Here is a 27,272-nt window from a genome sequence, read left to right on the forward strand (position 1 = left end):
CTTGAGTGGCAGGTTTCCTACCACCCTGTCGTGCCCACCAGGGCAGGTTTTTTAAAATGGTCTAATCATTGAATTTCAACTAGTTTTGCAGTTGCGTCTCAAGAGCCATAACTTTTTCATTTCTCCATTGACATGGCCATATAAGGACTTGTTTTTTGCGGGACAAGTTGTGATTTTTTAAACAGGGGGGAGGAAAAAAAGAAATGGGAAAAAAAGAAAAAAAGGGGCCATGTCATTAAGGGGTTAAATAATGTATTAACTTCCTTCTCTGGGTCATTACGACGCACATGGATACCACATGTGTGATTGTATTTTTGATTTTTTACAAAGTAAAGGGAGACAAGTGTTTTTTTAATTTTTTTTAAATTTTTTATTTTTTTTTGTCCCTTTAGGGGACTTCCACAGGGACCCATCAGGACCCCTGATCACATTCCAGGGGTCCGATGGTGACAGCCCTTTACATGCTGCAGTGACAGCCCTTTACATGCTGCAGTCACATAGACTGCAGCATGTAAAGGGTTAACACAGCAGAGATCGGAGGTTTTCTCTGATCTCTGCTGTAAGAGCTAGTACCTAGCTGTCCTCTGACAGCTAACAACCAGCTCTCCCTGCCACAGAGACCATCGGCTTGCTTCTGACAAGCCAATGGTCTCTATGGCAACCTGTAAACAAAGCAGGACATTGCCGACATGTCGGCAATATCTTCTGCTGGTTTTTCAAAGCCCTTGCTTTGATCTCTGAGGGTCTGTGCAGGCAGAGCACAATGTCACAGCTTGTGGCATTGTGCTCTGCAGCTCCCATAGTGATACATAGCCCGGAAATCTTCCGGGCTATGTTGCTATGAGCAGTGGAGCTCGTCACGGAACTTTTCCGGGCGTGCCACTCAAGGGGTTAAAGGGGTTGTCCCGCGAAAGCAAGTGGGGTTATACACTTCTGTATGGCCATATTAATGCACTTTGTAATGTACATTGTGCATTAATTATGAGCCATACAGAAGTTATCAGAAGTTATTCACTTACCTGTTCCGTTGCTAGCGTCCTCGTCTCCATGGTGCCGTCTAATTTTCAGCGTCTAATCGCCGGATTAGACGCGCTTGCGCAGTCCGGTCTTCTTCTTTTCTGAATGGGGCCGCTCGTGCCGGAGAGCGGCTCCTGGTAGCTCCGCCCCGTCACGTGCCGATTCCAGCCAATCAGGAGGCTGGAATCGGCAATGGACTGCACAGAAGCCCTGCGGTCCACCGAGGGAGAAGATCCCGGCGGCCATCTTCACCAGGTAAGTAAGAAGTCACCGGAGCGCGGGGATTCAGGTAAGCACTGTCCGGTTTTCTTTTTTAACCCCTGTATCGGGTTTGTCTCGCGCCGAATGGGGGGGGGGGGGGGGGGGGGGCTGTTGAAAAAAAAAAAAAAACCCGTTTCGGCACGGGACAACCCCTTTAAGTGTGGTTAATCTTCTAAGGCTCAACACTAATTACTTTTTTCTTTTGTCTTGTTAGTGATTTCAGATACCAAAATGTGAACATATATATCTTGCATGTTAAAAAAATTATATATAAATTTATTATTCTTTTTACTATTCTGCAGGTTGGCTGCTTCTTTTCCTTTTTTGCGTTCTTCAGAGGCTGGCTGCACACCCAATTATTGGGACATAATAAGTATAATTACAGGTAAGCAAAAAAAGAAAACAACCAAAAAACCTTTTTTTTTTTAAATTCCTTTCTTTTCCCCTCTCCCTTTAAGCTGGCCATACACATTAGATAGACTAAGTTGATGGTCGAACTCAGTCGTCTGGTTTTGTAGAGTCAGCCATACATCCTTCAGTCCATATTGGACATTACAGTTGTTCACACTGGCCATTTGTGTTCGATGCCACCAGGAATTCGACAAAAGTTCTTTCCAGAAGCATCGATCATGAAAGCAAAAGATCTTTTGACCGACTGACTTAAAATTGAAGCACTGCTGACTGATTTCTGATTTCCACCGCTAAGAACCTGAATTTTACAGTGTGTTTTTTTTGGCCCAAATTGACACACGGATTTTGCCCTGTTAGTGGGCACAATTTGCATGTGAAACGTTGATGTGGAAACGAGCGTTTCCGTGTCAAGAAGTGACCTGTCATGTCTTGGTGCGGGAACACTGAATTCTGCACGTGGATTTTGCCTGTTGGTAGAGTAAATCCCACGAACAGGTCTGCGCCAAAAACCACGGCAGTTATGGTGTGGTTTGTAGGGCGGATTTCGCCATGGAAAAATCCACCGCGAATTATGCCTTGTGTTTTAGGGCCCTTCTCTACACACTACAGGGGATGAAGTGCCCACAGTTGTTCCAGTGCTTTTACATTGATGATCGCTCAGTGAATGGAGACCGAGCAGACCGGAGAGATCTCTTCCAGCCACTTGTCTCCATACATGAATGTCTGCCTGTTTACACGGGCCGATCGTTTGGTTTTTATGCCTGCCTAAACTTAATAATAAGCGAACAAATCATTCGTCACCCATTCGCACTGAACGATTACCATTCAGATGCCCACAATAATCATTCCGTGTTGCAAGGCACTCGACTTCAAAGTTTACTGATAGTATCATTCAATCAAAGAGGAAGACTTTGTTTGATGACCCCCATTATCTCACTTACTGGATGACCCAATACTGTCGTCCCGCAGGACATCGCAGTCTGCTGTTCCCTCGCAACTTCAAAGCTCGCAGCGCTCAGTCAGTTTCGTGACTCGGTTTAACGTAAAATCTTGAGACTGTGATAATAGATTGTTCAAAGGAAAATAAGAAGGTTAAAGTGACCATAATTAAAGTATAACAAATGAAATAGGTTTATTTTTAAATATCATTTTTTATTCAATTAAACTTACCAGTTGGTATAAAAATACATGTTTTGTAGTCCTACGCCTAATAGCGCGCACAATGTAAGAGCTATTCCGTATACTTGACTCCTATTGACTCAGTATATAGTAATCTTCTCAGTAGTTCTGCATGATTGCTCACGACTTGCTGGCCCAAACTTTGATGTTTCTAGTTTGCTGTCACTTTGCTGGCCGAGCATGCTAAATTGAGAGGCTCAGCAGTGATGGAGCACAATGTGCAGAAGAGGGGGGAGCAGCAGGGGAATATTGGGAGAGGAGAGCCGCCTGGAATAGATGTCAGCAGTGCAAGATGGGAACTGTAGTCTGCTGCTGAAGCCAATACCACTCTTACTACACTATGGAGGGGGGCAGTAATGGAAGAAAAAAGGGGATTAGAATTGCTGGGGTTGTAATATTAGTACTGTACTGTCGATAGATATATATATATATATATATATATATATATCTATCTATTTTTTTTTTATTTTTTTTTTTGAGTGTAATCACCTTGCAGCTGCTTTTCAAGCTTTTTTGACTTTTGTTGTTTAAAGTGATCAGCATATAGTGTATAAATAACAGAGGAATGGTATCATTGATTGGGTGTTTTTTTTTTTTTTTTTAAATTCATAACAAAAACCTATAAATCAAATATTGATGTACCCACACAATGTTGCCTACTTGTCTCACAGAAGACAAGGCCTAATAAGTTTTAACATTTTATAGTAAAGTTTGAAACCAATTTTGACTTTGTCCTTTAAAGCGACCTTCCGGGTTTGGGAAAGAAGTCCATCTCTGGACCAGAGGGTGGTAGGGGGAGTATATTACTTGTAGATCTTCTCGTGGCCATGTTTAGATTACCTAGTCACACGTAGAACATTCATAGTCTTAAACTACTAGTGTGTTATGACGGTGCTGATCAACACTGGGCAAGTAGTGTAGTTAGAAAATGGTAGAAAAATGGTACTTGGAAGAGACCGCCGAGCAGCTCCTCTACAGGTAATGGATCCCTTCCATCCTCTGGTCCTGGGTCAGAATTTTGTCCCAAAACCAGAGTCCACCACTTTCATGAGTTAAATAAAAGTATCTATTCAAGTATTCAAGAGAAACGTGCAAGCAGGTACTACCATACCTGCTAACCTCCATCACTGGTTACCGTTTGGCCTGCCCCCACCAACTGCTGAAATTATAACCCTTATTGATAATAATGACCTTTTATTTACATTACATACATGTTCTATATATTGTACATCACTTGTTGGGTTCTGTCTCCATTGGAGCTCATAATATATATATATTCTCCTATCTGTATATTTTTGGAGGGAGGAAACCTACACAAACCCAAGGAGAACATACATGGTGTAACGCTGACGTCGTCCTTGAGGAGATTTGAACCTGGGTCCCGATTGCTGCAAGGCAGCTGGTAACAGCTGAGCCATTGGGTTGCCTTCTATAAAATAGATGTATGTCTTGACCAGATTGGGGCTTTTATTTTACATATTCCATGCATTAGCAGTGTCCATTGAGTTCTTCTATACATGCACTGCAGATATAAAGTAAAAGGAATATTAAATGTTCGAGACCCTTTTAAAGATGCCTTTAGAATTAAAGGAGGCTGATGCCCAAGGGCTGCCCAGTGTCAAATATTCTGCAAGTGCTGAATGCCATCTGCAAACATACTAGGAAAACTATGTAGTTGTGTCCGGCATTCGCACCAGTGAGGTCGTATTTTTAGACCCTGGTGGTGTCCGTGCCCACGGGTCGGCTTTATAAAAATACAAGAGTCATCCACCAATTTTATCCACTGAGCAGCGTTTTATTTTCATTCTGGCTCGCCAGTGCAGAGCAAGGAGCAATCCAGACGAGATCACAAGTCCATCTTACAGAACTACAAAGACGTCTGCGTTTCCCCAAAACGTAACAAGCTGCTTGCGTATTTCTCTTTAATGAGTTCTGTTAGTAAAGAATAAGACTACTTCCTTAAGAATCTCTGAGAAGCCAGGACTATAGCAAACGGTGAAAATCTATTCCCAAAGGTTTTGAAATCTTGCATCGGAGAATTTGTTGTTCTGTAACTATTAAAGGGGTTGTCTTACGGCAGGTTTTTCCTGCCATTCGACTCCCCAGTTGACTATCTCCGGCAGTCTCATTGAAGTGAATGGAGCAGTGGTGGTCATCTGCTTTAATTCACATTGGAAGTGGCCTGGGAGTCTCGGGGCAGGAAAAACCTGTTGTGATAAAACCCCCTCCAGTATAAAAGTATTATGATGCAGCGGAAGTGTAGGGTTTTCCTTATGTGACGTTAGTGATGGGAAAGGTTAACTGAACTTGTCACTTTGTTCCCTAGTAGAGATGAGCGAGCACCCAAATGCTCGGGTCCGCATTATTCGAGTTAAGCTATTCGTAAAATTTGAGAGCTCTACTCGAGTAACGAACCCCACTAATTACAATGGGAGACTCGAGCATTTTTGTATGTGGGACTCCGGGTGGGGCGGGGTTGAACACGGCCTGATGCTCGTTCGAGTAACGATACCATTGAGTATGCTAATACTCGAACGAGCATCAAGCTCGGCAGAGTACGTTCGCTCAACTCTATTCCTTAGCGAAAATTTTTTATATAAACTTAATGAAATAGTTGCCCTTATTACATAGCACTGTATGGGAAAGGGTTAATTAATTAAAGGGAGTCTGTCAGCTTGGTCCTGCTGTCCAGATTGCAGGCATCATGTTATAGAGCCGGTGGAGCTGAGCAGATGTTATATAGTTTTATGGGGAAAGATTCAGTATAACTTGTATTTTACTCCTTTTATATCACTGCTCATTTTGAGCTGATCAGTCCAGTGGGCGGAGCTATTGGTGATTGACAGCTGTGTAACTGTACATAGAGGTAACTGGCAATAACTGATAGCTCCGCCCATTGGACTTTTTGGCTCTGAAAGAGCAGAGATATAAATGGATAAAAAATGACAAGTTACGCTGAATATTTCCCCATAAATCTACATATGAATCTGCTCAGCTCCTCCTGCTCTAAAATATCATGCCTGCAGTTTGGTCAGCATCATCAAGTTAACAGATTTTAAAGAGCTTATCTCTAAATCAACATGTTTTTACAGAACCCTCTCCTAGGTATCCACGATACATTGTAAGTTTGTGAAAGCATGGCACAATATATCCTCCTATACCTTTTTGGCCTCCTGTTCCTCTGTGTAGCATACTGTGATCAAAGGATAAGCTGAGGGCCATCCTCTTGAGTATCTCGAGTGACCAGCGCTTCCCACAAGCCCACTGCGGTTATGGGGCCAGTGCTGTACAGTAGACTGCGCCTGCTCTCGCTGTGTATTGAGGACTATGCATAGGCTCTCTTTTGACACAGAGCAACAAAGTGGATGGCAAGTACTGGCAACTAGGTAGAAACAAACAGATGGCATGTGGTACATGGGGGGTGATTACTGAAGAACCGTTCCTTTTATGTAATTGGTTATATTAGATAACCTGACTCTTTTTAACACTTGGGTACAATGAGCCTGAGTTAGGATTGTGGTAATACCCCTTTCATGGACAAGCAGAGCTTAGCCGCAGCATTTAGGTCAGGTTCATTGCTTGTGCAGTAGGGAAACATGTGCGTTTCCTAATATAGGTGCAACAGAACAAATAAGGTGTTATTTACACCGGAGCTCGCAGAGAACAAATTGCTTCTTTGCTTGATCAGATGCTCTTAAAGCCTTTCACATAATTCTTTGGAATGCCAACTTCCCAGAAGACTCGGCGTTAGCCTTTAAACCGATTTATAGCCTGAATGCCATAATAGACAAATGACTGTTGTAAATAATTGTCTATTATCTGCCAGGTAATTGGGTGCAGATTAGTATTCATTTAATCATTTGGAAGCTGGCTTTATGTCGCTAAAACAGCTTCTTTAAACTGCCGGGCAGCCAACATCTATCTGTCCTGGGTTAATAGTTGTAGTGACTGATCATGTTTAATGCATAGATCCAGTTATCCACTTAGAAACATCTTTGTGCATCTCTGTGCATGAATTGGGCTCCTGCACACGGGTGGATTTGATTTGCGGAATCTGGGGCCGGTGGCTACCCCCAAATTCCGCAGCAAATGCTGCCCAACTACTGTTGAGAGAGTATAGATATTTTAGATATCTTAGTTATCTATCACAAACTACTATAGCTAAAGTAACTTGAATATCTTAACCAAATGGTAATTACAGGCTGACTGTGTGTCTTTCGAGGGAAGGTGCTGCCTAACAAAATCCTGTGCTTACAGCAGCATGGGCACTGATTTTAAGAAGGCAGTTTTTCATTATCTCACAATATTATGATGCATGCAGTGCTTTTTCTTCCTGTATTTTCAGCCGGGTTTATGAAGCCTCCATAGATTCAGATACAGATGTGAAACCTCCCTTATTCTGTGCAACCAGCCACAAACTAGTAAACTTGTCATTGGATGCCGTAGAGTAGCTTTAGTCTCCATAGACGTCTATGTCGTCATTTGCGACAGCTTAACAGGTGGTTTGAATATTTAAAGGGTTAACCATGCATTGTACTTATGGCCACTATGGGTACATTAAAAACCTACCAGCCAGGAGAGCCTTTGGAGGTTATACAAATGACCAGCCTTTCCATCGTGGGCATTCTGGATGTAACCTATGTAGATTCCACAAATGGGTAGAGCAGGAATAGAAGGATGCAAGATGTTGTCTTCATGTTCTTTTTCACCAAGCGGTGCTGATGTGTACCTTCTTACTCTTTAATCTGCAGGAGGTCCGGGACTGTAAAGCAGTGTTATCCTAGCAAACATGCCATTTCCCTTTGGGAAGTCCCACAAGTCTCCTGCAGACATAGTGAAGAACTTGAAGGAAAGTATAGCAGTACTGGAGAAGCAGGACATCTCGGACAAGAAAGCAGAGAAGGTACAATAAATGTCATGTTTATTACCCTTAATCATTACAAAAGAGGGACTCAAATCACTAATTGGGTGAAATATACTGGTACTACTGGTTTGTCCGTCTTTCTTTCCGCCCTTGTTTTTATTTATTTCTTTTTTTGATGTGAAATAACATTTGGTTCTAATTTTATAATGGACAGTCTACTACTTAGCAGCGAATAACCCTGTTTCTGCCGATTATGACTTAAGGCCCTCTTACACACGATGATCACTCAAAATTCGCTTCCCATCTTTTGAGCGATAATCGTTGTGTGTAAATGTGTCCATCTTTCACTTTTCTACAGAACGATGATTTTATGTTCGGCATAAAATCCATTGTTCGTCAGAAGAGCTCATAGTAGGGACTTCATGTTGTGTTCGCTGTGGGGAGCGCTGATAACATTGTCTCAGCTGTCAGCCCCGTGGCAGAACAAAGGAATATATGTAGAGAACAGGCACTGTTCTCTGAATATAGCTCCCGGCGGCTCACAGGCATTAATAAGCTACTAATTGGCATTAGTACCAAATAGTAGTTTATGCAAAATTATCACTCAAAAGCTATCTTTTGAGCGATCATCTTTGGGTGTAAATGGGCCTTAACATCCTGGATTTTTCCCCTAGAAGGCCTACATTCACGTGAGTGCGAAACTCGTGGGAATATTAACTCCATTCTTTTGATTGGAGTCACACATGAGCAATGTTTTCACTTGCAGCGATGTTTCATGGTACAAAATCGCTGCATGTTCTATTTTATCGCGTTCCTCAAATGCATCACTATTGTTTTCAATGGGACAGTCAAAACACATTGCATGCTATGTGATTTGATGTTTCCCATTAAAATCAATGGAAAAAACACTTGCCAGTCCTCCAAAGCGTATGAAACAAGCGCTGGAAGATTGCATTTTTTCATCAACTCCTCGAACCCACGGGTAAAATGCTCATTAAAGGGGTTGTCCCGCGCCGAAACTGGGTTTTTTTTTTTCACCCCCCCCCCCCCCGTTCGGCGCAAGACAACCCCGATGCAGGGGTTAAAAAAGAACACCGCACAGCGCTTACCTGAATCCCCGCGCTCCGGTGACTTCTTACTTACCTGCTGAAGATGGCCACCGGGATCTTCTCCCTCGGTGGACCGCAGGGCTTCTGTGCGGTCCATTGCCGATTCCAGCCTCCTGATTGGCTGGAATCGGCACGTGACGGGGCGGAGATACACGGAGCCCCATTGAGAAAAGGAGAAGACCCGGACTGCGCAAGCGCGTCTAATTTGGCCATTAGACGCTGAAAATTAGACGGGCACCATGGAGACGAGGACGCTAGCAACGGAGCAGGTAAGTGAATAACTTTTGATAACTTCTGTATGGCTTATAATTAATGCACAATGTACATTACAAAGTGCATTAATATGGCCATACAGAAGTGTATAGACCCACTTTGTTTCGCGGGACAACCCCTTTAAAGAGTGCAATATAGGGCCAGGTTTCCCGGCACAATATCTTGCTCGCCCCCTGTGAATGTAGCTTAAAGGGTGTATGCCTGATTCTCCATCCTCGCAGGATTGGTAGTACAGCAGCAGCTCCTCCGATCTGTGCAGACTGTACACAGAGAACTACAGTCTTGCTTTCTAGTTACACACACATCCTGTACATGTGTAAACGGCAGATCTCACAATTGGCTCTACTTGCAGCCACCTCGGTGTCTCTCCTCCCCCTCCGCTCTGTTTACAGTTCCATTAGCAGGATGACTCATTTCATGCTCCAGGGTCCTAGCATCACATTGTCAATCAAGAGCTAGCAGGCATTGGGCAGCCAGCTAGGAGAAAGTAGACTGCGCTTTAAAGGAATTTTTCAGCACATAAATACTATTTTAGTTAATTAGCAAAGCTACTACCGTGTTTCCCTGAAAATAAGACTGTCTTATTTTCATATTTGCCTCAAAAGAGGCACAGTGTCTTATTTTTGGGTGGTGTCTTATATGCACCCAGCCACCGGCGTCTGTGTTCCTCGCAGTGGTCCCCACGCTGCTACAGGCTGCAGTCCTCAGCACTGACGGGATTCTCTTCTCCTGGTAACGGGGGTTTGAACACCCCGCCTCCGGTAAGCACTGTGATTGGTGCATCGAGCGCCTGTTCTGATTGTCTGGTGTTTGATCCAATCACGGCGCTTACCGGAAGCGGGGTATTCAAAGCCCGTTTGCCAGGAGAAGAGAACTGAGAACTGCAGCCTGTAGCAGCACGTGGACCAGCCGAGAGACACAGATGCCGGCGGCTAGGTGAGTATTGTGCCTGGGTTTTTTTTTGTTTTTTTTAAACTAGTGTAGCTAGGGCTTATTTTTTGGGGAGGTCTTCTATTTCAAGCCCCTCTCTGAAAATAGGGGCAGGGCTTATTTTGTGTGGGGGGTGGGGTGGGGGAAACAGTATATATTTATCACATTGGCTGTCGTATAAGTTGTTTTGAAAACCCCTTTAACAGGGCTGTCCAACAAAAGGAAGTTATCCCTCTATCTTAAGATCATACATTTTATCTATCTTGTAGATGGGTGATCAATCTTGTGGGATAACCCCATTTTCATGAAGCCATACTTTTTCATTGGTTGAGTCGTAAAGTGTGTCTAAAAATCCATGATGCTTGTGGTGTAAATCATATAGGATGGCTTTCTTGTTTGTTGGCAGCACAGTCCTGTTCACATGGAGCTACGTGCTGCCGAAACGGGCATTTAAAAAAAAAAATCCGCATTAGAGATCAGTACGATTGATAAACAAGAGTTGGATTGTTGGTTGATCGGTCGCTTGTTTACACTTTTGTTTGCCTATTGATCATCCCGTATAAAAAGACCTTTAGAAATCTACCGCTAACATCAGATGCATTCGTTATTTTATATGGTCACCTATGCTGCCAGTTGCTTCCGCTTTATAGGCTGTGCACTTGCCTTTCCCCCAGTAGATGATATCTGGTAAGCAATCATTGTGATGTTTTATGTGGTTTCTGAGAAGCCATCACATCTTTTCCCCTTAGGCCTCATGTCTACGGGCCCGCATGGTTTCCCCGTGCAGAATCCTGCAGCAGATTCCACCCGTCACGCAGACATGAGGCCAAAAAAGACAGTATACTCACCTGCCCGGACGCTGCGGGGGCTCTCCTCCGTCGCGGCTCGATCTTCTTTCTTCTGCCCGGTGGATGCGTTCAGGACACCGTTGGCGTGCTGGGCACATGCACTGTGCCGTCTTTTCTTTTCTTTCTTTTTTTTTTTAAATAGAAGCCATCTGTGCGGGAAAACCGCACAATATGGAGCATGCTGCCAGGAAAAATTGACAACCACAGGTATTTATTTACCTGCAGTTACCCAATGATTCCCTATGGGTGCGGATCACACATGCAGGAGACCTGCACGGATTTAATAAAACTGTTTTCCCCGTGGACATTGGGCCTAAATGGGACTGCAGGACATTTACTTATCCTTGTGCAGCAGCTTCCCGCCTGGTTGGGTGTGAGAGCTCAGGAAATGATTCACTTCTAATTCCAGAAATCGTTAATTGTATCCCAGATCATTCACACCTAGTTATACAAACCTGTTTTGTAGCAATCTACTTTATGTAGTCAGTGTGCAGACTGGACTAGTCGGTCGCCTACTGTCCCATTGTAATTATACACGCCTTGTGATGCCGGTGTAATGTTTCACTCACAGAATGCTCGTCGTCTTGCTGGCAATTTATTTGCAGTGCTTGATGTATCGTACTTGTACCAAATGCCCAAATGTATGTGTGTACTCGACTGTCCACATCTATATGAGCTGGTTGGGTAACCCATTCCATAACCAAATGAGGGAGATGGAACAATACCCTTTGCAGCGCCACCTATTAGAAGGCAGCATTCCTGCAAGTCAATGTTAGACTCTTTATACAAGCCTTGTAACAATGACTGGGAGTTGGAAGCCAAGCTAGAATCCATACACAGATAGCTGTTTCAGGGTGTTTGCCCCGCATCAGTCGGCAGTAGGCTTGGCTAGTGAGAGTCCTGTAACTGGGTCAGAAACACTATCTTTTCTTCTTAGGGAGAGCACCTAGAAGGTGAGTGAGGAGACACATGAGACCATTCGTGCTCCTCTGGGTAATATGCAAATAAGCGAGATAGAACAATACCTCTACAGCGCCACCTATTGGAAGGCCGCATTCCTGCAAGTCAATGTTGGACTCTTTATAAAAGCCTTAAACAATGCCTGGGTGTTTTTTCAATGCAGTGCTAAACGCTGTCGGAGGCTCCCGTTGTTTTTAATGGAACCTCTCAGACATGCGCTCAATTGCGGTTCTTTCCAGCACTGCGATCTTCAAGCATTGTCTGTTACATTTCATGCGTTTTTAGCGCAACTCATCAATGATTGAGTATGCTAAAGCCACTTTCGGAGGCAAACGTAAAAGTGTGGCAGAATTTTAAATCCCAACGCTCTGCCGCTTATGTGTAAGGGAGCAGCACTAAGCGGGAATGGAATGGCGAAAACACAATTTCACCAAGAAGAGAATATTTGTACAGCACTCATAATGTGGTAAAAATGATGTGACCATGATAAGAATGATTACGGTAATACCAAATTTTTATATAGTGATATAGGTCTTAAGGAAAATTAAGTCGTCTTAGCCTTTTACCTATTTCAAGTGAAAGAACTTTTATTAATCTTATTGTTAGATCCCATAGGGGATTTAAATTAGATTGTGTCTGATCACATGTGCAATATACTGCAGTATATTGTACCTCTACTGTCTTCCTACCATATTCTATATGCACAGCCGGCCTGGGGCCCTGTGACTGAACGGCAGTCCATGATCTCATCACACTGGGAGGCAGCTGCCTCTTACAGTATATGACGCTACATATAAATGTCCTAACACCCAATATCTGCCATACATGTATGACTAATGTCAGGTAGGGGTTAAAATATAAATTTTTTACACTATAATTTATGTAACAACTTCTATTATGCTTGAGAGGGAGCTTGCTGTAGCAGAAACCTTCACCCATTAGTTGGTGTGCAATAGACCTACAGCAAACTGAACCAGAACCTGTGCATTTTACGTTGCTTTTATTGTGCTATTTCCACACACATTGAACTCCTCACCCTCCAAATTCTCTTACCTGTCCTTTCTCTGGCTCAAACCTCTCACTTTCCATGTATGCTACCGATGACCTGCACATTGGCAACAGCAACTAGGATCCTAAGAAAGTGGCGTGTCAAGTCGTTGTCCTGTTTGTGCCTTGGTCTGCACGGTCGGCCTGCAGAAGGGCTGTCTAGGTGAAACCTTTGGTGTTGGGTGTAGAACTCTATGTCCAAAATTATGAGCGGATCTGTAACTTTGCAACTGAGTTCTATTCTGCCTCCTTAAAGGGGTTGTCTCGCGAAAGCAAGTGGGGTTAAGCACTTCTGTATGGCCATATTAATGCACTTTGTAATATACATCGTGCATTAAATATGAGCCAAACAGAAGTTATTCACTTACCTTCCCTGCGCTGGCGTCCCCGTCTCCATGGCTCCGGCTAACTTCAGCTCCGCCCCTTCTACGCGTCATCGCGTAGCTCCGCCCTGTCACGTGTGCCGAGTCCAACCAATCGGGAGGCTGGAATCGGCACACGTGACGGGGCGGAGCTATGCGATGACGCGAAGAAGGGGGCGGAGCCAGAACGCCGCTGCTGCCGGACAGACCCGAAGGCAGAAGACCCTTCTGCGCAAGCGCGTCTAATCGGGCGATTAGACGCTGAAGTTAGACGGAGCCATGGAGACGGGGACGCCAGCGCAGGGAAGGTAAGTGAATAACTTCTGTATGGCTCATATTTAATGCACGATGTATATTACAAAGTGCATTAATATGGCCATACAGAAGTGTATAACCCCACTTGCTTTCGCGAGACAACCCCTTTAACTGTACCCTCAGACCTTTTTAAAAAGGCCTTTTTTTTTTTGTAAGTGTCATTATTTCCCTTTTTGTAGGCAACTGAAGAAGTGTCTAAAAACCTGGTGGCTATGAAGGAGATCCTTTATGGGACAAATGAGAAGGAACCTCAGACTGAAGCTGTGGCTCAGCTCGCTCAGGAACTGTACAACAGCGGGCTCCTTGGAACCCTAGTGGCGGACCTCCAGCTCATAGACTTTGAGGTACTAGTAGATGCCAGTGGCTTAATTTGTAAATACAAATACAATTGTTTTGTCAGAAAAAAAAAACAACTTTTTGACACTTTAGATTGCATTGTAAGACAACCACGTGCGTACCGTTTGATCACTGTGCACCTCACACCATTTGATCACAGTGCACCTCACAGCTTCTGATTTTATTTGACCTAAGCTTACGATTTATCCTTTGCAGGGCAAGAAGGATGTGGCTCAGATCTTCAACAATATATTACGAAGGCAGATTGGAACGCGAACCCCGACAGTGGAATATATATGCACCCAGCAGAACATTCTCTTCATGCTGCTGAAAGGGTATGGCCTATGTAGCTATGGAGTCGGTGTATCGGGCTGTATCCGTAATGATACTAAATGGGTAGAAGGGTGCAAATAATAATGAACTGATCATATGTAATCTAACTGTGTGACACTAAAGGGGCTAGACCGGGCAGGATTTGGTTTAATTGGTAAGCACAGAGCTGAAGGGTTTGCAATATTTTTAAGGCTGCTAAATGAGCGTGTACATGCTGCGAGGAATAGAATTGTAGAAGGTTGATGGCTGATGGATATTTAACCCATTCCCGCTATAGAATGTACAGTTATGTCTTGAAGCATCTGGGTACGTATGAAGAGAAATTGCGGGATGACCCCTCTTCATACAGTGTGGGCATCGGCTGCTTATTAGAGCCGACAACTGCCAGAAAAAGCTGAAATAAGCCGCACGGCTGATCGGCACTATTAACCCTTTAAATGCCACTGTCAATTCTGACAGCAGCATTTAAATCCCCCAAACAATGTTTGGAGGTCCTTTTAAGGCTTCCCCTGTGATGAGAATGCAGGGAGCCGTGCGGGTGTCATGGCAGTCGGGGGCCATGTAATTTTTATTGCAGTTTGTGTGCCGTAGAGACAAGACGCACCGAAAGATGAGCGCAATGTACTAAAGTGGAAGTGTTTTTTCCACTACGTGACCCAGCGATCACGTGACTGCCGAGTGCCCCCTTGCACAGCAGAGCCGCAGGGTCCTAGCAGACCCCGATCAGCTATGCCAGTGACTATTTTTACTACAGGGGATGATTTTCCCTGTAACTGGGCACATGATGAAAATATTGTTCTTCCTCTTTACAAGTCACTGGTCAGACCACACATGGAATATTGTGTACAGTTTTGGCGATTAAGGGGTTGAAGACCTGAATGGGCTCTGCTACTGACTAATGCCACAATAGGGGATGTTTTTCCCTGGAATTTGGGCTCCTAAGTTAAAATACAAGTATATTATGTAATTAATGGCCACACCAAAATAAACAGTTGCCATAGATGCCCTATAATCTGAGACATGTCCTATATCAAAATGTCTGAAACAATAATGGGGAACCAGTTAGTGCTGCGGAATAAGTTGGCGCTATACAAATAAAGATTATTATACTTTTATATATTTATATTTTAGCATTAATGTACTAATTTTAAAAATTAATAATTGAAAACGTTTTGGACACATTACTTCTAATAAAGTAAAAAAGGAAGAAATATTGAGTTAAGAAAGGTATTAACTAGAGATAAGCGAGTATACTCGCTAAACGTAATTGCTTGAGCGAGCATTTCCTTTAGTGAGTATCTCTCCGCTCGAGACGGAATGTTCGGGTGCCGCCAGCGGGCAGGGAGCTGCGGGGGAGAACGGGGCGGAACAGAGGGGAGATCTCTCTCTCCCCCTCTCTTCCCCCCCCCCCCCCCCCCCCCCCCGCTCCCTCCTGCTGACTGACGCTACTCACCGCTCCCCCGCGCCGGCACCCGAACCTTTCTTTTCAAGCGGGGAGATACTCGCTAAAGGCAATGCTCGCTCGAGCAATTGCCTTTAGCGAGTATACTCGCTCATCTCTAGTATTAAACAGTCCTGTACAGAGCTCTGGTGAGGGCACGGCTGGAATACTGTGTTTAGTTCTGGAGAACTCATCTACAGAAACACATTGTAAAATAGAGTCCAGAGATGGGCTACAAATGGAGCATTTTGGAATTAAGCATCTTATGGATGAGAGCATTGTTTTATGATTTTTGAGCATATTGAAATAGGATTCCTGAGATCGGAAAACCGCTAAAGGCCTTTTTACACGCAAAAATAATCTATCAAGCGATTGAAAGATTTAGTGATCTATTTGCATAAAGTGTTAATAGTGATTTAACATTCTTTTATCGTCTTCATTTGCATGTAAAATGACCACTACAAATTGTTTGCACAGCCCAGCGTGTATTTAAGCACACGCCCAGCTGTGCAAACCGCTGCCACCACATTCCATTGTTCTCCTCCTGGCTTTTGAGTGATAATTGCGTGTAAAGGGGCCTTAAGTCTTTCCTGATATGTTTTTTGTTCTTGAGATCTTCCACCGTGTTTGTAGCCCATCTCTGAACTCTTTTTATCAGTGTCTTTCCGTGGACGAGCGCTCCAGAACTGAACACGGTATTCCAGATGTGGTCTCACCAGAGCTCTGTACAGCGGGATCACAATCTCTCTCTTTCTACTAGTTTATACCTCCTAGCTATGCAGCCAAGCATTGTACTTGATTTCTTTACTAGGTTGCTACACTGTTAAATCATTTTAAAAGCTGTCAAAGGGAAATGTTTTTTTAGCGTCTCTTTATTTTCTCATTAATAGATATGAGTCCCCAGAGATTGCTCTGAATTGTGGAATCATGCTGCGAGAGTGTATTAGACACGAGCCACTTGCCAAGATAATTTTGTGGTCTGAGCAGTTTTATGACTTCTTCCGATATGTAGAGATGTCAACATTTGATATTGCTTCTGATGCCTTTGCTACATTTAAGGTAAGATTCCTTTTTATTTGTGTTTAATTAAAGGGGTTCTTTGCTTTGGACAATCCCTACTTGTGTCCTTTTTAACAATAAGCTGATCAGTGTCTAAAGGCCCTTCTACACGTAATGAGTGTCGGGCAAACAAAGCCCAACACTCGTCCCCGTGTATCCTTGTATCGCTCACAGAGCAGCTGCCGGAGCGCTCTCTCCTTGCTCTTCCCCTGCCCGTTTAGTACTGAATGGCTGCTGTTTACACTGAATGATGGTCGGTTGGGATTTTAAGCATTCTTAAAACTGAACGACTGTTATTCAGTTTCTGCATGCTTTTACACGGGACGATTATCATTCAAACCCCTGTGGAAACGCGGCGTTTTGAACAACCAGAACGATCGTCCTGTGTAAAAGGACCTTAACTAATCACCTGTTATCTTTGTGAAAACCTGGCAGTAAATATTATGTTTTCTTGCAGCGCCACCACTGGAAAAAATGAAGCATTGTGCATTGGCATCAATAGGTTCTGTGTAATGTAAAGCCCTTTTTACATGCAAAGACCGTTTGAGTGACCATTTTAAACGCTCATTTTGCATAGCTACTAATGAGCACTAATGCCTATTAACAGCTTATTAGCTTCATTTGCATTTAAATTAAGCTCTTTGCTGTATGCAGAGAACAGCAGATTGTCTGTTATCTGCATACAGCTCCATTGTTCTCCCGCGAGACAGCAGCTGAAAACAATGTAATCAGCACTCCTGCGGAGAATCGCAGTGTGCGTTCCCTGCTATCAGCTGGCCGAACAATGTTTTTTATGCGGAATTAAAAATCATCATTCGGGCGGAAAGCTAAAGATGGTAGCATTTACCCGCAACAATTATAGCTCAAAAGACATTGTTTGGACGAATTTTGAGCAATAATCGATGTGCGTAAATATATCTCAAGAATGGTTCCTCAGAGCAAGAGAGGCACTGTGTTTAACCTCTCTAATTGGGTGACTGCTGCTCAGGACTCCAGCTGATCAGGCACCCGCCCTCAGCGCTGCAGTACATGGGTAGTGAGCGGAACCTGCGGATTGCTGCCTGCAATTTTAACTGCAGGTGCAGCTCCCATTCATTCTAATGAGAGCTACACCTGCACTTACAAGAGCCAGCTATCACATTGGAGTCGAGCAGCAGCTTTCGCAGCATCAGCCATGTGTTGCAGCACTGAGCCAGTTTTTCAGAGAACGAGTCTCCCTGGATAATCCCTTTAACCAGGCTCATCTATTAAAACTTGAGAGAGAGACTCTTCACGATGAAGCACAAATTAGGGTAGAGTGCAGTGCAGTATGGTTGGGATGGAGGGAGGGGAGATAATATAGATGATAGATGCCTCACTAGGGGTCATGCCCTTTGCGGGGGTGTCCGGCTGCTTCATGCCCATATATCCCCCACCCTTGTGTCATCCTTTGTTACAGGGTCACTGCAGCAAAAACACATTTTTTTTCCCATCACTGCGCCCATAACCTGCCTGTCATACTATGAAAATCTATGTATATTGCACTCGCTTCTATGCAGTGCAGCCTACTGTCTGACACGTTTCTGACACCAGCTTGATTTTTAGATTTATTTATTTTTCCTACTTCCTCATCCTTCTATACTCTGCCAGCAATCCCCTGATGCTAGAGCCTGTACTGTCTCTGTCTGCTGGGAGGCCAGTGTAAATAACGTTAGCAGAAGGGCAACCGATTTCAAGTCAAAATCTGTACTGATGGTGCGGAAACGCTGCGGAAATTATGCAGCATTTCTTCTGTGTGTAAATCTATCCTTAGGCTGTATTCACATGGGGTGTAATTTGCTGCAGAGCGTCCATAGAAGACATTTAGTGTCAAGTCGCCCCATTTGGTGCAAATTGTGATGTGGAATTTGGTTCATAGTTTACCCCTCATTTGAAGAGGTAGACCCAATGACGCAAATCATGCTGCAGGTCGACTTTCCGCAGTATGTGGATGGGATCTTGAAAATCTCATCCACTTTGCAGCTACTGTAAGTGCTGCTGACTTTCTGTGTGGAGGGTCCAGATGGAAAATATGTTACAAATCTGCCCCAGTCTGAATGTAGCCCAAAAAGGTTGTCTCGCCAAACACCTTAAAGTATTCAAAAAGATTCAAAATACAATATTGTGACCGTTTAAATAAAAAGAAGTCCTTGCATCCTCCTGTGTTGTGGCAAGCACTTCTTGGTTAATTGGGAAGGGCTATATTCCACCCGCAAACTAGGATGCAACTAGTAATGCATTTAATAGATGGACTGCTAATGTCTGTTGACTTGGAGTGAGAGTGGACCTTGAAGCCCATAGTTGAAATTCACTACGATGAGTAAGTAATTTATCTTAGCACCATGTAAAACATTTAGATGAGGGAGTGAGTGGACAACCCTTTTTAAAGCGATCCTCCAGGCCTGGAGAGACAAATGGCTGCCGCGCTTCTTTGACTACCTGATACACACTTTGCATTGGTATACCGCTACATGCTGCTTTGTGGGCAGCGCTGCTCAATCAAAGCAGGTGTAGTGTGTTATATTAATGAAGACTGAGCATTAGCATGCATCATCAGGCAATCAGAAGTTGATGCGGCCATTTTTGTATTGTCCAGGCTTGGAAAGTCCCTTTAAAAGAGACAGGGTTGATTGGTACCATTTTATATGGCGCCTCTGTGCCCTATCGGATGTTTAATGCTGCACATGCTTCTTAATGATGGTTCTTACCTGGGTCAGTTACGGTTCTATATTTTCTTTGCTAGGACTTATTGACTAGACATAAACTCCTGAGTGCCGAGTTCTTGGAACAGCATTATGACCGGGTAAGATGCAAACTAATATTTTGCACACTTTACATATAGTTTCTTCTTTCATGTTTTTTCTTTGCACAGACTCCAATCTTGGCTGTACCCGATACTACATTAGTTGGGAGTTGCTAATTGTACCCCTATTTCATTTTTTTGCTTCAGTTCTTCAGTGAATATGAAAAGTTGTTACACTCGGAAAACTATGTGACAAAGAGACAGTCGCTGAAGGTATGTGGGACAGTGAATCTTATATAAAAGTCTACTAAAGTGTAATTTTACCCTTAGTGGATTGAGTCTAACTATCAAATATGAAAAGGCCCCACTTTTATATTATATCTTATTCTGTTCTCCCTCTGCCTTAATTCAATGATGGGTATTTTTTGCCAGTGGGTTACAGAATTGTTTGATTTGGATCCTGAATACAAACAGCCTCCTCTGTAGGTTTTTAACCCTTTCCATCCACTGTCTGACCTCTGAAGACATTATGGTTTAAGGCTGTACAGCTCCGATGTTGGAAGACATCCGTCGGGGTTCTCTTACTGTATATTGCCAGCCTCTCTGCTGTCAGAGCCTATCCAACGTGTCGCCTCATGCAGTACTGGCTTTAGCCAGCAGATAGCGCCGTTGTATAACAGCAGAAAAAGAGTAAGCGCCCTAGAAAACCAGGATACAAATTGGATTGGAAAGGGTTAAGGTCTAGGTATTCAAAAATCTAACTGAAAATAACTTTTTGTGCACCTTCAGATTTCTCGTACTACAGTGGCAGAGTAGCTGTTTTTTACATTAATAAGTTGAAGGGGTTGACTGGTTACCAGGCAACATCACTTTACTAGGGCTGGCTGAAGTATACTTACCCCTCTGACGCTGGGGGTATCCAGCTGACATCACTGGAAGTCAGGTGATGACTGCAACAGTCAGAGGCTGTTCCCGAACTCCTGTCGTCATGGCGCTCAGGTTGTGAGCAACGAGCTGTAACGCTGCAGCCTAAAAGTGACAGCTGGTGGTGCTGCTATTGTTTAAAACTGATGGTTGCAGTGGTTGGTGCTGGTGACTGAGGATGCATTCACATGGGTGAGAAAATCATATAACCATTGTGCACTGCGCAACACACAACGCGCACAGGAATACAACCTATTTGTAACTGGTGTATTTACAGGGGCGATTATTTTCTTGCAGCGATGCTGCGGAATGGAAAAATCACAGCATGCTCTATCTTCATGCGAGTCTTGCATTAGAATAGAACATAGAGATGTGAGGTCTCCTGCACATCGCACAGTGTAATAAGAGTCGCACCCATTGTTCTCGACTGTCTCCTCTATGGATGTACCCCAAGAGTGGATGTAATAATAATGTACAGTAAATTCTTACTGGGACTCTTGGTGCAATTATCGTGGGTAATGCTGTCCTCCTTGGGTAGTACAGCAGACACCGTACCAGAGGGCATGTGCAATCTGCTATACTTGAACATGGATGTGGAGTGTGGCCCCATAGCTATTTGACAGCGCACTAAATGGTGCGTGTGATAAGTGCCGTGTCCGTCGCGGTTAATCTTGAGATTTGGGACAACTTTTGAAAGACAAGTGGAGTATAAGGAGATTACTTGAACCCTGGATGATAATTAGATGGACAATATAATGTTTGGAGGACTGACCCCTCTGTGTTATAAAGTCATATGAGCGTAGTTATAATCACTAGCCATGTATTACTATTACTGATGGCGGCACGTTGTAACTACGAGGGGCCGTGGTAATGTACTTTCCCCCCCCCAAAATGGTGGCATTGTATTGGTAATTGTAGTGTGTTGTGTTTTTTGTTTTTTTTTTTGTGTGTAGGTTTTAGGTTTTTAATACAATTTTATGTATATTACATTTATAGCTGGATACCTTGAATTTATACATTGTTTAGTGCATGGATACCACACTATTTACCTCGTTATTAGCATTTACATCCTGATGTTTGTGCTCGGGCGACCCATATTTATAGTTATGAAAATTTGTTGGCAAAAAGCTGCCCAGAGATAATTATATTCTTGACAAAAATGTGAAATCTCCACATATGTTTCTTGTGTTCTGCTATAGTGATGTCACTTGTATTCCTTACTAGATTTAGGAAATGACAGTAAATAGATTTCTAATTGTATATTTAGATAATTAAAGTGACTAGATCAACTTTTTTTTTAATTAAAACCAAATAGGAACACATTACATTTTTTTTTTTCTAACCTGTTTTTAATTTTGTGATTTGTGTATTTTTTTTAATTTTGTTCTCTTTAACCCCTTAATGACACGGCCTATTTTGGCGTTGAGGACCAAGCGATTTTTTTTTGGTATTTTTCCATCTCCATTTTTCAAAAGCCATAACCTTTTTTTTTTTTCCGTGGACGTGGCCATATAAGGGCTTGTTTTTTGTGTGGCGATCTGTAGTTTTTATCGGTGCCACTTTTGGGTATATAGACAATATCGTAAAATTTTTTTTTTTTTTTTTTATAACAGGGAGAGAAAACGCATCAATTCTGCCATAGATTTCTTTTTCTTTTTTTTTTTTACAGCGTTATTCATGCAGCATAAATGACACACTAAATTTTTTCTGCGGGTCGGTACGGTAACAACGATACCAAAATTGTTATATTTTTTTTTAGGTTTTTACACTTTTTTGCAATAAAACCCCCCTTTTTTTGGAAATCTTTTTTTTTTTCTCTATAGCTGCATTCAAAGTCCTGTAACTTTTTTATTTTTCTATGTACGGAGCTCTTTAAGGGCTTATTTTTTGTGAGACGAGCTGTAGTTTTTATTGGTACTATTTTGGGGAATGTACGGCTTTTTTAATCACTTTTATTGCATTTTTTGTGAGGCAAAATGCTAAAAATTAGCATTTTGCCTGGTTTTTAGCGTTTTTTTAAACGCTTTTTGTCGTACAAAATAAAAAGCGTGTTCAACTGTTTGTACATGTCGTTACGGACGCGTCAATACCCAATATGTGGGGTTTTCATTTTTTTCCCCTTTTTTTATGCTAATATTAGAAAAAGCATAAAAAAGAGTTTTTTTTATATTTTTTTTTACATTTTTCTTTTTTTTTTTACGTTTTTCTTTTCTTTTTTTTACACTATTCGAGTCCCTCTGAGGGACTTGCAGCACTATGCCTATGATCGCTGTCATAAGGCATGGCAGAGCTACTGCTCTGCCATGCCTTATCGCTTGTACAGCGATTATAGGCACAGGCAATACAGGACGCCAGTGTCATGGTGACAGGCCGGGCTCTCGCGATGACATCGCGATAGCCGGCCGGAGACACAGTGGGAGCGCGATCCCTCTGTGAACTCTTTCTCTGCCGCGATCTACTTAGATCGCGGCAGGGAAGGGGTTAACAGCGGGGGGGGCATCTCCGATGTCCCCCCGCTGTTGCAGCGGGACGCCGGCTGTGACTGACAGCCGGCTCCCGCTACGGGATATCGCGGGATCATATGTGATCCCGTGCTATCCCCAGGACGTACCGGTACGTCCTGTTGCGGGAAGTACCAGGCTCCCAGGACGTACCGGTACGTCCTGGAGCGGGAAGGGGTTAACTATGGGGGCGGCCATCTTCCCTGAACTACATTTTAAAAGCATTGAAAGATAAGCTTTGCAGCAGCCTCATGGGCCATTCACACAATGGACGGGAGGGGACCACCGACGTGTATGGAAGACTGTTCTAGACATGCTCTGGGACTTGTGCAGGGGTCATTTTGCAGGGAGTGGAGTAGATGGTCACAGCTGAACACCTACGCTGAATGATGGATTCTGCGTTCTATACATATAGGTGTTACCTTTTAGTGTAATCCTGCCTGTGATGTTAAACTTCATTTGCATGGGCCGACTATTGGCTAAACGACTGCTCGAGCGCTGACTCCACCGCTAGCTTGTTAGTGCTCATGCAGAGCGTTTATATCACTAATTAAATATTGGGGAGCTTTTACACACGGCGAGAAGTCGGCAAATCAGCAATGATTTTAATGCTTGTTAAAAGTAAGTGACAAACACAAAGTAAACGACGGCTGTGCGTTTAGACATCACTATTATAGCGTTTTTTTTTTTTTTTATGAATGTTGCGTGATAATAGTCTTTGTATAAATGGTCCTTTAGTGAGATGACTGCTGCAAAGCTTTCTCTGCAGATCAGGGATTGATAGACTAGTCTTAGGCCTGATGCAGCGGAATCGGACCTGGCACCCCCCCAGAGACCCTATACTCACCTCTCCGGATTTGCCGTGGGAGTCTTCTCTGGTGCGCCATGTGCAATGAAGTACTGGGCTGTGATGCAGATTCCTTCGATACTTCTGTCGTGCTCACACTGCGTTAGTATGGCAGGACGGACGGCTACCATTGACTGCAATGGAAGCCGTCCGTGATTTTCCGCTCAGAATAGAACATGCTGCGATTTCTCATCCCCCCCCCCCCCACGCCCGTGAGTGGAAAATCGCGGTTGATTTCCGCTTGTGGGCACGGGAGAATCATTTTATACAGCATGTCTATGGACGGTCATTACTACAGAATGCACTGCGGGTGTCTGACCGCGAATTCCGCATAGATAATCCGTCCATGGGCATTTGGCACTACACTCTGTTAGGCCTCCTTCCCACGAGCGTGACGGGGTCCGCCGCGTAATATTACGCAGTGAAGCCCGTCACGGCGCCCCCCAGAGCCCCTATACTTACCTGCGGGAGATAGCGTGAAATCGCTTCCCCGCCCACCACCGCCGCGTCACCGCCCGTCACCGCCCACCACCGCCGCGTCACCGGCCGTGTCATGTGCACGGCCGGCCGTGTCATGTGCACGGCCGGCCGTGTCACGTGACGCGGCCGGCCGCGTCATTTGGCGTCATATGACGCGCGGCGGTGGGCGGGAAAGCGTTTTTTCACGCTATCTCCCGCTGGTTACAGCGGGAGATAGCGTGAACGGACGGCTTCCATTGACTGCAATGGAAGCCGTCAGTGCGTACAGCCCGTCCTCACCCGCAGAAAATAGAGCATGCTGCGGGTGAGGACGGGAGAAATCGCGGTGCGTAATTCCGCGCTGGAATTACGCATCGTGAGCATTGTGCTATTAGGTTCAATAGAACCTAATAGCTGCGGGCAACGCAGCGGATTTTCGCCGCGAATTACGCGGCGGAAATCCGTTCGTGGGAAGGAGGCCTTAGTGTGAAAAAGACAGGATTTTAGGATTTATTTATTTTTTTAATCTAGATTGTGACAGAAAATCACCAAACCTTCTTAAAATGTAACACCCAAATGTGATTTTATATAACCCTCTTGTTATGACGCATTCCCTTTTAAGTGAAGCCTTCCACATCTATGTGCATTTCTTTCATTCCTTTTTCTCCGTTTTCTTATTTTGCTCCCATGCAGCTACTCGGTGAACTTCTTTTGGATCGACACAATTTCACCATTATGACAAAGTATATCAGTAAACCTGAAAACCTCAAGCTGATGATGAATCTGCTACGTGACAAGAGCCGCAATATACAATTTGAAGCTTTCCACGTGTTTAAGGTACTGCGCTGGCGACTGTGGCTTCGATTTTGTGTGCAATAGGAGCGATGTGCCAAAAAATAGTGAAATCTGTGATACACTGAATGAAACCCACAATGAGTCATCCTATAGCATAGACTTAGATGGCATTTCATTAAACACTGTCCATCGTGAACAACTGTGGTGATGGGTAAGAAATGTCTCTTGTTCCAAGTTGCCATACGGCAGTGGAGTTCCTGAAATCCTCACCTTTCCATCTGAATTTCTGCTAACTGTATTCCCTGTAAGCTGCAGTCCTTGGTCTCCATTTCAGCATGTTTCCATTAATTTCCGGCATTTTAATCATCCTATATGCCATAGTCAACTATGCTATTCTGTTTGACCAAAATGCTGGAAACGGACAGACACCTGGGGGACCAAAGATTTGCAGCATTGGCCTTCATTTCACAAATTACAAGTCACTGTCCAGGGTTCCATCTTAATGCCATTTTAGCACTCTATATGGGACCGCATACAGAAAGCAAGGATGGGCTGGAAGATGCCATGACACCTGAAGTGAGTGTACTTTCTTCCTGCATCATTTAGGCAGCCATGACAAGTGACCGTTATAGTGTCCATATAATATAGAGGCAATTCATAGGTGATCTGCGGGTCCAGTGACACCAACTAATGACATTGTAGAGATTTATGCTGTTGGAAGGTCAGGTCATTAGACCCACGGGCTAACGAAGACTGATTACGGATGTCTGAACAGTGTTGTGGATTAAAGAGCAGGTACTGCACTGGCATAGAAGGTTTCAGGCGTGCATGAATAAAAGTTTTTCCATATGAATTGATTTTTATGGAACACTTTTAGGGTATTGGTCACACTGGGTGTAAGTGCTGTAGAATAAGCCACAGCGTTTACAGTAAAAGCCATGGGGATGAGATTTACAAAAAATATTGTCATAGTGTTCAATAAATCCACCTGAAGGCTGCAGCAGAGTTGACTTGCGTTGCAGATTTTAATTCCATAGTAAGTCAATTTTAAAGGGGTTATTTGTTAAATTCCTGCTCCCCACATATAAAAATGATAAAGAATCGTATACTCTCCTCTCCCGGCTCCCCTGCAGCTCCTGGTTTCAGACTGCTAAGAAACTCGGAAGATTTGTGCATTGTGAGACGCGTGAAAATGAACCCCATTCTTTTGAATGGAGTCCTATACATGAGCAATGTTGGAACTTTGCTAATCTGCAGTTTTGCATTTTATATAATGTGGCAGAAGACCTGTCCCATCTCTTCGCATTCCTCGGAACTGGTCGCCCGATGTGCATGTGAGTGCAGTATGAGGGTTCCCATTGAAGACCATGGGAAACACTTGCTGATCTTCTAACACAGCTGAAAGCCGTGCTGGAGGATCGCTATTTCACAGAAGTGATGGGAGGTGGTTTTGCCCGAAAAATGCCTCGCATCGGCGTGAAAGCACACATTGGCGAACGTGGTATCTTGCCAGGTTTCACAGCCTGATATCATGCTCACCTGTGTGTAGGTAGCATTAGGTGCAGTTTTTGAAGCACAGCCATGGCAGATTTTACCCCTTCAATTCAATTGAATTAAAAGGGTGAAATCTGCAAATTTATGGCAAAATCTATGCACATGTGGGCACAGTGGATTTGGTGTGGATTTTGAGGCGGATCCGCAGCAGACTGAATACCTTCAATTGAGGAGATGCTACTTATGCACGACAAAATCCATACTTTCTGTTGTGGAAAATCTTCTCCAAATCCGCTGGATGTGGATGCACCCAAAGGACGTGTACCAGAATCTCCAACAAATCCACACCGCTCAAGTGCGCAGCAGAGACATTTGCAAGCAAATCAGTTTTGTGCCTATTTTGCTTAGACCTGCAGCAGATTTGACACCTTAAATCGAAGGGTTTAAACATGCTGTAAATCCGCACCAGAGTTTCCTCCTGTGGTGAGTGAGTGTACACTGTACATTAATTATATACTTGTTTGTAAGATATGTGCCTACGTACATACAGGTTTTTCTTGTTCCAATCACCTCTGACGAGCAAGAGGAACATGTGCGGCCACCATTTTTAGGGAGGAGGTCACCGTGTGTAAATAGCAGCCTTTATTTAAATGTTATTAAAATCATTGGCTGTTCAGTGCAATGGGTTTTTTAAAATATACATCTAAAGTCGTGCGTGAGTCTCAGCTGTCACAGAGCGGCTGCTG

The 27,272-nt window shown here is 43.7% G+C and overlaps 1 protein-coding gene across 2 annotated transcripts in view; it reads left to right on the forward strand.

Moving 5' to 3' along the window:
* The window catches only part of LOC136623722 (calcium-binding protein 39), a 47,440-nt gene that overhangs the window by 17,147 nt on the left and 3,021 nt on the right, over positions 1 to 27,272 (forward strand). Inside the window, exons 2-9 of one of the 2 annotated variants that reach the window (XM_066598200.1) lie at positions 1,581 to 1,663; positions 7,620 to 7,771; positions 13,756 to 13,920; positions 14,129 to 14,247; positions 16,577 to 16,745; positions 19,507 to 19,566; positions 19,714 to 19,779; positions 24,931 to 25,074. In XM_066598200.1, the coding sequence (XP_066454297.1) occupies positions 7,658 to 7,771; positions 13,756 to 13,920; positions 14,129 to 14,247; positions 16,577 to 16,745; positions 19,507 to 19,566; positions 19,714 to 19,779; positions 24,931 to 25,074 (837 nt within the window). In that variant the 5' untranslated portion in view covers positions 1,581 to 1,663; positions 7,620 to 7,657. The remainder of the gene's footprint in view (positions 1 to 1,580; positions 1,664 to 7,619; positions 7,772 to 13,755; positions 13,921 to 14,128; positions 14,248 to 16,576; positions 16,746 to 19,506; positions 19,567 to 19,713; positions 19,780 to 24,930; positions 25,075 to 27,272) is intronic. The other variant, XM_066598201.1, reaches the window with a different exon arrangement.

The sequence above is a fragment of the Eleutherodactylus coqui genome, chromosome 1, assembly GCF_035609145.1.
Source record: "Eleutherodactylus coqui strain aEleCoq1 chromosome 1, aEleCoq1.hap1, whole genome shotgun sequence".
NCBI lineage: Eukaryota > Metazoa > Chordata > Amphibia > Anura > Eleutherodactylidae > Eleutherodactylus > Eleutherodactylus coqui.